The sequence below is a fragment of the Hippopotamus amphibius genome, chromosome 4, assembly GCF_030028045.1.
Source record: "Hippopotamus amphibius kiboko isolate mHipAmp2 chromosome 4, mHipAmp2.hap2, whole genome shotgun sequence".
NCBI lineage: Eukaryota > Metazoa > Chordata > Mammalia > Artiodactyla > Hippopotamidae > Hippopotamus > Hippopotamus amphibius.
In genome coordinates, this window is record NC_080189.1 from 135,256,959 (window position 1) to 135,270,169 (window position 13,211).

General features: G+C 39.2%; 1 protein-coding gene across 7 annotated transcripts in view; it reads right to left on the reverse strand.

Annotated features, from left to right (window-relative positions):
• Positions 1-13,211, reverse strand: part of WAC (WW domain containing adaptor with coiled-coil) — an 83,344-nt gene that overhangs the window by 31,380 nt on the left and 38,753 nt on the right. For all 7 annotated transcript variants that reach the window (XM_057730433.1, XM_057730431.1, XM_057730432.1 and 4 more), the window contains exon 4: positions 3,157-3,263. In XM_057730433.1, the coding sequence (XP_057586416.1) occupies positions 3,157-3,263 (107 nt within the window). The remainder of the gene's footprint in view (positions 1-3,156; positions 3,264-13,211) is intronic.

Genomic DNA, 13,211 nt, shown 5'->3' on the forward strand with positions numbered 1-13,211 from the left:
TCAAAGTTAAACTACGGAAAAACGAAGTGAATCTCGGAATTTAATTGTGCATGGTTAATAAAGAATAGTTCATTAAATAACATCAAAGATGGCATTCACTGTAACAAAGTATTTCATGGAGTCCTAAGAGTTCTATGATTAAGTACAGTATCTTCAGGCAAGAGTGGTTACAGAGAACAGATCTGAAGAGCCTCAAACTTGAAACCTCCAGAAGATTGTTAACTGATAACAAGGGGAGTTGGAGTATAAATGCAAAGTAACATAGGATTGAATTTAAAGCACCTCCAGCAAAACAAAATTGGTAAACAATACTTAGAAGGGAAGATTCCACTTATGTTTCTAAATGGAAATAGAATTTTGCTTTCTAAATAGATTCTCTGAATAAAGAGGTCACTTTGAAAAAAAGATCAGGAATAGGCATAATATACTCTAAAGTAACCTACATGATGTCTGTAAATCCTATCATGAATTAGGTTAGGAAGGAGGCGGCATTCAACAAGGCAAATATTTAAATTCGACAAGGCCTAGGTATTTACCATGAGCCAGCCAGGCTCAGTGTTAACCACCACAATAAATGTTCCTCATAGAACCTAGCAGACAACTATCCACACACCTGACTATCTTAATCCTAAACAAATAAGGTCATTTCAACTCGACTTTCAACAGTTAACCTGATCAATATAAATCATCCATACAACCATATGTCTGTGCTCGTAACTCCAGGTAAAACTGCTACTGATTTTCAAAGACAGATTTCAAACTTCAAAAGCACAAAGAAAAAATAAAAACCCACTTAAAAAAAAAAAAAAAAAACCCCACAAACTACTGCATATTTTACACTGGGTTAAAACAACGTGCTGACCACGGTTACCTAATATTCATCTGTCCATCTCTTCCTTCATTACGAAAATTGTAACGGAAGGTGATTTTACATTTCACTTTACTACTCAAAAAACTTGCATTAGAAGTGATTTTAAGACAAAATCAGTTTATAAGTAACCTTCAGAAATATTCAAAAGCCAGCTTCTCAGGTAACATTAAATTTATAGTTTGTAAAAATGTCATGCCTGATGGACACATTATGATGAAAAAGGCCACTACTTGAAGGTTAATTATATACCTAGAGTTGAAATCTAAAGAAAGGGGAGCCTTGATTCTGAAAACAGATGACACTTAATCTGTCTTTAGTTACCACTCACATAGTGAAATCCCGACACTAGAATTTGGATCTTTCAAGCTTATCTGATGCCCACTATTTATTCTTCTGATTTCAGTATGTCGATCCATTTCTTGAAAATCAAAATAATCAGAAATGGTTTTCCCTGAGTGAGGAATTTTTTTTTCACCAAAACAACGTCCACATGGCCCACCTCTGTCCTAACAGCTAACAAATACCAAATCTAAACCGTCAGTGATAAAGGGAACATCAGGTTAGTGCTAGCCTGTTAAATTAATGGGGCCATTTTTCACAAAAATAGAGATACTCATTGTAAAATCCTGAGTATATGTCTTAGTGAAAATGATTCAGCACAAGCAGTGTGATGATAACACCTGTGAAGGTTTATCAAGCTGTTGTCTCAGTCTCAATACCACCCCCTTCTACATTCTGTGATGCTAAGGCTGGGACAATGCAAATTACTTTCTATTTAGCCAGCTGGCTTCCTGTCAGATTCTGCCAATATCAGACATTAGAGGAGGATGGAAAGGCAGGAGAAAGAAGCCTTACAGCCACAGCAGGTTCCCGTTTCCAGCTCTCAACCCAGAATCAGAGCCGGCTTCATCATCTCTCTCAGAGGTATTATGACCAACTGTGCTGGGCTCCTCCTCTGAGCAATTAGGTTCTGATAACCCCAGCCTCTTCCTTTTGTTCCCAGCCTTAGAGGTAATCACTATATGTGTTCCTTTTTGTTTCCTGTATTTGAAATTCTGTATGCTAAAATAACCAGTATAATTTCTGTTTTCCTAAATCGGACCCTGACTAATGTTTAAAACTATTCTAAAATTTTTATGAAAATCATTGACATTTCAATTTTCTGTGCAAATGTACTATCCACGGTGATTCAACAAGAGACAAAAAATAAATCCCAAGGGTTTTCAATATCGATTAAGGTGTGATGATCACCTGAATAACCAAGGCAATGCCTGCGACATTCAACCTACACTTGTATAGCCTTCTAATTGTTCTTGCTTCTTATAATGTATTTTCCACACTGCTATCTGATGTTTTTTAAATTGCAAATATGGAACTTCACTGACTATATCCTTTAGTAAGCTCTCCACTGCCTTTATATACAGTTCATATTCCCTGGCAAGGTAGAGAACACTGTGTGATCTGGCCCCACTTCTCTCTGTAACCTGAGCTCCTGCCATTCTTCCACACCATCAAAACCCACATTCTCCAAACGCGCAGTGCTATTTCACACTTCCATGTCTTTGTAGGTACTGTTCCTTTCCATGCTACACAAATCCCAGCCCTCTTCTCATGCTGCTTACAGTGAGGCAGCCAGCCAGCACACCTTCCTCATCCAGGCCACAGTCCCCTCTTGGGGGCTCCCCCAGCAATATTAATATGCATTGTTTTAATGGTTTACTTTTCAGTCTCCACCATAGGTCCAAGAGTTCCTTTACGGTGCGCTACATTTTCTTAGTTCTATACATCAACAACCTAGCACATGCCTGGGAAATTGAAACCTTATTTTTGAATGAATGCGTTAGAACTTTCGTTTGAATCTTGACTTTAAAAAGTTCAACCTGAGTAATAGTTACTTCATTAACAATTACTTCACTTTTAGAAATATCTACAATTTCTCACTGGGTTTCATGCCTTTCAGGACAGGGACCTCTATATCACTAGTGTCTTGTATTGTATATAATACACAGCAGATATTCAACAAATTTATAGACTTTTTAATAGAAGTTTATAGATTATGAAAACAGGAAGCTCAAGTTAAGCCACAAGTTTCATAACCTGAAGTTCTTTGTATCTCAGATATCCCAATGGTGAATTCTGCTCCACCGAGGAATGCTGACGGAACAATACGAAGACGGCATACTCTGACTATGCTCAGTTCTAGTAAGGCTAGCTCAGTAGTTCAAGTGCACTAAGATCCATATATTCCCCCCAAAAAGCAAAATTGGGCATGTTTATATACTTACTGCATCTGAAGTTTTGCTTGGATTATTGCTTGGATTAGAAGAATGTGAATTTGAACTATGAAGAGCACTATGGTTGTGTGAATTTTCTTGGGGAGAGTAACTGGTCCCTTAAAAAAATAAAAAGCAAAGTGAATTATAAATAAGTCATATTTGATGTTTACACTAGTTTCTACCATACTTCAGACCATTGTATATCGCTAACTCATCACTGCAAAAGCTTATTTTTACCACTCCTAGCAGCCTGCAGGTTTTTTAAAAATAAAAGTTCTATTAAAGACACAATGTACATACAGAAAAAAGAAAAAATTTTCAACTGTTAGAGAACTAAAAGTCACAATTATCCAATATGTTTTCGCAATTATTTTTCAACTTCTTAAACAGTTTCCACACTTGCTCTTATAAGTTTTGCCAAATTTCAACTAAAACAGTATCAAGTTTTCAAAAAGTTAAGTTTCAGTGCCTGCTTTCAAGATGATGATGACGACATTTATCTCCTCAGAGCAGGACCAATTCTTCCTAAAAACTGCTTAAAAGTAACTCATGAGTTTTATGAATAATCTACACATCTCAGAGACCATCGGGGATGACATTTTTTATTGTCTTAAGAAAAGCCAAGATATAAAAATCCAGACTTGATTAATGATACAAAAAGGTCCACTACAAAAGTCTATTTGTTAGTATTTCAATTTCATTCCATGTATTTATTTTTCAGTATCAAGGTAACATAATTCAACTCCCAAAAAAATGAGCTGGCAAGTGGAATGGAGGCTAAAGGATAATGAACAAAAACTGGAAGTGGGAAGAGCAATATAGATGGTCCAGTGGTGCTGCAAACTAATTAGTCAGCACCAGAGCTGCTATGAGAAGAAATGAGTAAGAATTAACCATTTCAATCAACAGGAACAACTACAGGCCTACCTCTGTTTCATAGGGCTTTGCTTTATTGCACTTCACAGACACTGAGATTTGTTGTTGTTTTTTAAACAAATGGACGGTTTGTAGCAACCTTTCCAACATTGGCGCCAATTTTTCACTTAGCATCTCAGTGTCACATTTTGTTAATTCTCGCAATATTGCAAACTTGCTCACTGTGACTACGTGTTACAGAGACCCGCGGTGAGGCACCACAAACCACCCCCACACCGGACGGCAAACCTAACCGATAAATAAATGCTGCGCGTTTTGACTCCCCCCATCCCATCTCCCCCTCTCCTCGGACCGTCCTCTTCCCTGAGACCCAACAATACTGAAATTAGGCCAGTTAATAACCTTATAATGGCCTCGCAGTGCTCACGTGACAGGAAGAGTCATGTGTCTCTCACTTTAAATGAAAAGCTGGACAAGGTCAGGCTTACTGAGGAAGGCAGGTCAAAAGCCAAGACAAGAAGCAAGCTAGACCTCTGGCACCAAATAGCGAGCCGAGCTGTGAATGCAAGGGAAAAGTTCTTGAAGGAAAATAAAAAGTCCTGCTCCCGTGAACACACCAGAGGAAACACAACAGCCTCACTGCTGATGTGGAGAAAGTTTGAGTGACCTGGATAGAAGATGAAACCAGGCACAACATTCCCCTAAGCCAAAGCCTCGTCCAGTGCGAGGCCCAAACACTCTGCAGTCCTGCAAAGGCTGAAAGGTGAGGAAGCTGCAGAGAGAATTCTGAAGCCAGCAGATGGGGGCTCATGAGGTGGAAGGAAAGAAGCCGTCTCCGTGACAACAAAGTGCCCGGTGAAGCCACAGCTGCTGCTGCAGAAGCTGCCGCAGGTCACCCATGAGACCCAGCTCACATCACGCATGAAGGCACCTGCACCAAACAATAGGTTTTCCGTGTCGACGCAATAGCCTCCCACTGGAAGAAGATGCCATGCAGGACTTCCAAGGCCAGAGAGAAGTCCATGCCTGGCGTCAAAGCGTCAAAGGACAGGCTGTCTCTCTCAAGGGCGAAGGCTGTGGGTGCCTTGAAGGTGGAGCTCAAGCTCATTCACCACCTGAAAATCCCAGGACCTTTAAGAACAACGGTGAATTGACTCTGCCTGTGCTCTGTAAATGGAAAAACAGAGCCTGGATGACAGCACATCTGTTTACAACATGGTTTACGGAGTATTTCCAGCCCACTGTTGAGACCCCCTGCTAAGAAAAAAAGATTCCTTTCAAAATAGTACAACTCACTGACAACGCATCTAGCCACCCAAGAACTCCAGGGGAGATGGACAGGATGCGTGTTGTTTCCATGCCTGTTAACAAGGCACCTATCCTGCAACCCACGGATGAAGGAGTCATTTCAATTTCCAGTTCTTTTTTAGAAATACATTTCATAAGGCTATAGCTGCCATAGACAGTGAGTCTTCTGACTGATCTAGGTAAAGTGAATCGAAAACCCTCTGGAAAGGATTCACCATCCAGATGCCATTAAGAACATTCAAGATTTATGTTAAGAGGTCAAAATATCTACATTAACAGGAGTTTGGAAGAAGCTGATTCCAGTCCTCAGGGATGACTTGGAGAGGTTCAAGACACTGATGGAGGAAGGAACTGCAGATGTGGTGGAAAGGGCAAGAGAACTAGAACTGGAGCTGAAGATGGGGCTGAATTGCTGCGATCTTGTAATAAAACTTGAATGGATGTTGCTTCTTATAGAGGAGCATAGAAGGTGGTTTCCTGAGAGGGAATCTACTCCTGGTGAAGATGCTGTGAAGACTGAAAGGACAATAAAAGATTTAGAATATTCAATAGATTTAGTTGATAAAGCAGCAGCAGGAGCAGGGTTTGAGAGCACTGACTCCAACTTTCAGAAACAGGAGCTTTTTGAGTAGGGACTAGATTCCACATTCTATGAAACAGATTTATCTAGAACACTCAGCAAAACTAACAAGTGTAACAACTTAAAAAAAGAAGTGAAGAGGAAAAGGAGTTTAGAAGTGGATCAAGAAGTCTCCTCCTTTAAAAAGGTGAAAGGTAGGGGACTCGAATATAATATAATAAACAAGCACTAAGAGCTCAGAATGAAGTAACAGCATGGTAAAAGAAAAGGCAACAACCAAGATTTAACCTTGGATAGGAGCCAGCTTATTGGGGATGCCAGAAGCAGATTCAGAGACCCAAAAAAGCTACTGATATGACAAAAGACAAAAAGGGTTTAAGTACCCAGCAAAATGTAGATGGTACAAGGAAGGAAATTTCCCAAGACTGTTTGAGATGCCTGATGGTTTCTTCATCTACTTAGTTTTCATCTTGCTGGATGGCATGTATTTATGTAAAACACCCTAAATTTTTTTTAATACAGTGATCAATAAATTCCTCGATAAACATTCTAAGGATGAACACAATTGAAAGAAGAAATCAGTCAAGAATAAGCACCATGTACAGGAAAGCTAACATGGCAGCCTGAGACTGCTATCCTCAGAAAAGCCTGCTTGCACAGTTGCTCCTTGCCTAGCACAGTGACTGTTCAGGAGGGTTCCCACAACAATAACTGATGAGTGGGGCTCACTGTGCCTAAGCTGTCATGAGGGCAACATGTTTTATGCTGAACACCCGCTTTCCTACTAGGAAATCCAGACCTTTGGTACAAACTAGGCAGAGATGCCTATGTAAGAATCCAAATCCAATAAAAACCTTGGGCACTAAATCTCTAATAAGATTCCCCGCAGACAACAGTTCACCAGTGTTGTCACAATTCTTGCTGGAGGAATGAAGCATGTGCTGTGTGACACTACTGGGGCAAGATTCTTAGATGCTTGTACCTGCTGTCTTCCAGGTTTTGCCCCATATGCCTTTTCCCTTTGCCGACTACAGTTTGCATTCTTTCACAGTTAATAAGTCATAGCCACGGTAATAACTATATATTGGGTCCTGTGACTCCTCTTAAGGGAATCACCAAACCTGGGGGGTGGTCTGAGGACCCCAACACATTCAGTCACAAAGAAAATTTAATGCTTCAAATTAAGACTTTTTAAAGAAAATCTTAGCTCTATGCCAAAATTTGCACTTTTTCAGAAGTAACTCATAAAATTGTTTTTAAAAATCAGCTTCACAGCAGCATGCAAATAAGAACTAGTAACAGGGACTACTAGAACACCATATTTGTACACTACGAGTTGAAATTTCCATGGAAATTTCCTTAAGTACGTTGGCAATAATGAAGAAGAGGCCAATCTCACTGACTGAAATGATCCTCAGAGTAGTTCATTAACAAGCCCGGGTCAGATGCCGTGACATTTGCTTGCATGCTTTCTTGAGCAAGACACAAGTCTATGAAATAAATGTGCCACACTAAAGATCTGTTAAAAGACATGATAGGGAGAGTGCTCTATAAGCCTAAGATATACTAGAAAGAGACTTACTGATCTGCCATGAGGTTGAGATACAGAAATTCACTTTAGTGTTATACTTCGTATCAACAAAAATTCAGAACCTGACAAGCACCCAATTAATTAAGCTCTTAACCTCTGAAGAAATGACATGGCTTCCACCAGTCTGACTGATGTTATCAGACAGTTTTTAGGTCTACTATGAGTGTTTTCACAGGGCATAGCATAATAATTAAAATCCGTAAGCATCAAGGCACACTAGCCTAAGACTTAAGAATCAAGAGAAAAACTCAATCAGCTGTTAAGAGGAAAGTCGTTTTCAGAAACAGGAGCTTTTTGAATAGGGATCAGATTCCACATTCTATGAAATTTATTTCATAGATTTATCTAGAACACTTAGCAAAACTAACAACTCTAACTTAAAAAAAGAAGTGAGGAATAATTCCCTGGAAGTCCAGTGGTTAGGACTCTGCACGTTCACTGCTGAGGGTGCAGGTTCTATCCCTGGTCGGGGAACTACGATCCCACAAGCCACAAGGTGTCCCCGCCCCCCTCCGAAGAAAGTGAGGAGCAAGATTAAAACACAGATATTTTACTGAAAGACTAAGAATAAACTGACATTCTTAAATAGAATCCAAAGTAAGTAAAAGAGGTTTTATAGGAAGCATGATAAAACAGGCTATAGATTCTTAGATTAGGGCCAGAAGGATGCACTTAAGAAACTGAAGGCAGGGCAAATTTGCCTCTGAACAACATGACTATAATATGTTGAACAAAGCTACAGTTTATACTATCTTCCAAAGTATTGGGGGTGGGGGGGGAGCACGGTATCTCATGGAGGCTTTTCATGTCTCCATGTAGTTTTTTCCAAACTGAAGTAACATGCAAGCAGAAAAATAAGGTCAGAGAAATGATTATGGTTATGATTTCCCACAGCCATACCGATAAAGTGCTACAAAACAGTGTTTCTTTGAATAAATTTTTATATCTTACCCCATGACGGATTTGTATGTTTCAGGATTAAGAACAGAAGGGTTTTGGTTTTTTAGTAGTAGTAGTATAATGCAGAGTCTAAAGCTGAGAAAGAGTAAGTGATTTGTGGATGGTAACATATCCAAAGAAGAGCAGAGACATGCATAAAACTTGAGCTCAGATTTTCAATGCTAAATCCAGATGTGTGTGTGTGCGCGCACACACGCATATGCTGGTGAGAGATCATCTCATAGATGCTGTTTCGCATAACAAAGTAAGGGAAGCAAAAGCTGTTTATAAGTCTGGTGCCCTTTATACTTTCTTTACATTACCAAGAAAAATGCTTGCTACTTTAAAGGAAAATAAATTATTTCCTTAAGAAAAGTAGAATTTGTAGCTAAGCAGAATAAAACTGGTTTTAAATAATACATATTTAAACCAACCTAAAGAAATTAAAGTGAAGACTGATGAAGCAAGTATTCAAGACTTCTAAGAAAGGGATACTACTGAGAATTACTTGGGGTCTTGCTTTTGTAGGAGCGGGCAAAAGGTGCAGGGGGTTATGTTTATGCTTGCAACTTGATCAACCTAAGGAGTGAGCAAAGTTCTCCTGCTCGGTGCTTTAACCAAAGGCAGATATGAAAAGATGTGACAACATGACTGAATACCAGTATCACACTAGGACACACACGGACCTGCTGGGTATGTGTTTTTACTAATAAAGTTTCATCAGAACACACCTGCAGCCAGCCACTTACAAATTATCTACAGTTACTTTTGCTCTTTCAATTGTGGTAATGACTGTGTGGACTAGAATTTTTACTATCCAGACCTTTAAGAAAAAAAGCCTGCCAACTCTTGGACTGGGCAATATTTATCTAAGATAGTTAATGTAACAATGAAAGATGCTGACCTCTTCCCTGACAGAATCTTCACTATTTAAAGGGCAGAATAATCCCTACTTGTCATCCTCTAAACTTCAGAAGCTAGATTTTAAGGGTGAGAAGGATATAACCTACAGTCTGAGAAAGATGGAGCCCTAAGAGAGTACTATGGAAAATGGACCAAAAAATGTAGCAAAGCTCATCTGACTCAGGAAGAAATGGGCATTAAGCAATTAGATTGCCCTCCCATTTAGAAATGGGAACTTGGATATTAGATGGAAAGTGGGAAGTATATACAATTCTATATAAACAAACAAGGCTGGGAAATGCAACCAGCTTTTCTAAAGGTGAAAAAAGTTTCCAGTCTATTCAGGGACAAAATATTATGGCACTTGTGTCCTTATTCAGAACATGACAGGGGACTTCCTTGGTGGCGCAGTGGTTAAGAATCTGCCTGTCAATGCAGAGGACACGGGTTCAAGTCCTGGTCCAGGAAGATTCCACATGCCGCGGAGCAACTAAGCCCGTGCACCACAACTACTGAGCCCACGAGCCACAACTACTGAAGCCTGCACACCTAGAGCCCATGCTCTCCAAGAGAAGCCCATGAACCCCATCGAAGAGTAGCCCCTGCTCACTACAACTAGAGAAAGCCCGCTCGCAGCAATGAAGACCCAACACAATCAATAAACACTTAAAAAAAAAAAAGCAACCACTAGAATTCCCTATTACATCCTCAAACTTAATTTCTAAATCTTAATGTCTTCTCCAAGAAACTGGAAAGCACATTTAAGGTATACCTATAATAATAAATGAAAGATTTCAAGTACATCCACCACCCCAAACTGCTATTCAAACTAATACAAGCAGATAATAGGCATGACTGAATAAGGTTCAGTACTGGACCTCTATTAAAAAAAAGTTGAATTTCACAGAGGTTGTGATTCACACTATATGAGATGGGACCTTAAGACGTGCATTTGTAACAGGCACTCCCCCCATCAAGATGGTTTTGGTGGTCACTATCCAGACCGCGCTCTGTTCCAAGTGTTCTCCTCTCATCACTTCAAACCAGAAACCACAAATATTTTAACAAGGGGATTTCACAAAGAAAGCCGTGTATATATGTAACGGGTATTTCTGCCATAACATAATAAATGTGTTCCTGAAAAACCTTAAATTCTGCAAAATTGCACACTAAAAGTAAAAATTTTATGGGAAAAATAGGGTAGGAGCCAATCACTCAAAACTATGCAACTTTATCATAACCAGAGCACTAACAAAAACTTGAATCAGGCAAGCAGTTCAGCATGACTGCAGACTGCTTCCGGGGATATTAAATTGCTGGGGTTGAGAACATGGAAATGAAGTTCTGAGCACTGAGGCTGCAGTCAGAATGGACAGAGAAGGAAGCGCAACTAGCCACAGAGAGGGAGTCATGCCAGGCGAGAGGAGCAGACTCTGATTTTCTTTAGGGGTCTTGCCGGTACAGCTGCTTGAAGGCCCTTACTCCTGCTATTCTGATTTGCACTGCCTAGAAAAAAAATTTTCTTGTATGAACCAATGCAACTGCAGTTTATGCCATTCTCCAATTTACCAAGTGCATATGAGCTATCTGGCGGTGAAAAGCAAAAGTTGTAGCTAACCAGGCTGTCTCCTGGGGAGGGGGGAACAGATAAGATGATGCGTCAATAACGGGCTGGCATCTGACAGCCTGTAGTTGAGTTACTCCCTCTGGATCTGCAGAATCCAAATGATAGCCACTAGCCACATACAGCTACTGAGTGCATGGGATGTGGCTCCTCTAAACTGAGATTTGCTGTTATGCGTAAAATACATACTGGATTCAAAGACTTAGTACAAAAAGAATGTAAAATAGCACATTAATACTTTTATATTACATAATACATTGGGTTAAAGAGTATATATTATTAAAATTAATTCCAGATGTTGGCCTCAAGAAAATTTAAAATTGCAAGAATGGCTCGCTGGACAGCACTGCTCTAGATGAAGGTACCCACTGACAGTGAGAAGGGTCAGGGATGAATACTGTGCATAGGACATTTCTCTAAAAACTGTTCCATATCTGAAAAATCAGTTTCTAATTAGCTGAGCCTAGAAGTAGATTCTGCTTCATGTAACCTGCTGAATTTTCTTGGAATATAACTGTTGCACAAGTTGTACTGTACTTGGCTTTGTTTTTAACTTTTACCAAAATATTCACCACTTAGAAAAATCTCATCACCAACAATAAAGCCATACGATACACCTGCACTTGTATCTATTACAAAGATATGGTATTAAGGAGACTCCCTTGTTAAGAGATTTGGGACCAAAAATAAACTAGCAGAGATAAATGAAAGATACAGCTCTCACTGACTTCCATTAATAAAGACTATTTTAAAAATAGTACTGCTATCCTATATATTTATCCCAAATGAATATGCTAAGCATTTTCAGCACAGTGATACAAACTACTTTGTGAAAATTACATTTAACATTATTTCCTTTGAAGCTGCCCATCCTTTCCTACTGTTACAATGTGCAGGTAGCATTTATTATTCACGCTTGTCTACAGGCTAGAAATGGGGAGTTTACAAAATACTTGAGAAGGTGCACATGCAACAAAAAAAACAAAGAGCTGGATCCCTTCCTCAATCATACACAATAATTCAAAATGAATCATAAAAATTAATTTAAGAGCAAAAACTGTAAAACTTAAAATATAGGCGTAAATCACTGCCAAAAATACAAGCAAAAAAGAAAAAATAGATAAATTAGACTTTATCAAAATTAAAAACCTTTGTGCTTCAAAGTACACCATCAAGAAATAAGACAATCCACAGAATGGGAGAACATATTTGCAAATCATATGCAAAGGACTTAGATATTATCTGGTTCTACTGGTAGGAACTCTCACAAGTCAATAAAAAAGAGAAACCAGATTTTAAAAGAGTGAAAACAGCCCAAGGAACATTTCCCCAAAGACATACAATGGCCAAAAGGCATGAAAAGATGCTCAACAACAGCCACTGAGGAAATGCAAATTAAACCTGCAATGAGATAACATTTCACATCAATTAGGACAGCTACAGTCAAAAACACTTAAATGTTGATGAGGATGTAGAGAAACTGGAACCCTCCTACACACTGCGGCTGTGAATCTAAACACTCAGCTGCTTTAGAAAACGGTCTGGCAGTTCCTGAAAAGGTTATACACAGGGTTATCATATAAGCCAGCAGTTCTACCTCTAAGTATATGTCCAAGAGAAATGAAAGCATGTGTCCACAAATGTTCACTGCACGCCATTCATTCATGGCACACCATTCGGAATAGCTAAGAGACAGAAACAAACCAAATGTCCCGCAAATGATTAACAAATGAATAAAACATGGTATATCTACACTATGGACTATTATTCAACAAAAGGAACAAGCATTGCTACATGTTATAACATGATGAACCTTGAAAATATTATGCTAAGTGAAATAAGCCAGTCACACTACTACATATTGTAGGATCTCACATAAAACGTCCTTACTAGGCCATCTACAGAGACAGAAAGGAGATGAATGGTTGCCTAGGGCTGCAGAGGACAGTAACAGCTACAGGGTTACTTTCTGGATGATAAAAAACACTCTACAACTGACTGTATACAATGGAAAAAAGACAGCCTCTTCAATAAGTGATGCTGGGAAAATTGGACAGCTACATGTAAAAGAATGAAATTAGAACACTTCCTAACACCATACACAAAAATAAACTCCAAATGGATTAAAGACCTACATGTAAGGCCAGACACTATAAAACTCCTAGAGGAAAACATAGGCAGAACACTCTATGACATACATCAAAGCAACATCCTTTTTGACCCACCTCCTAGAATCAGGGAAA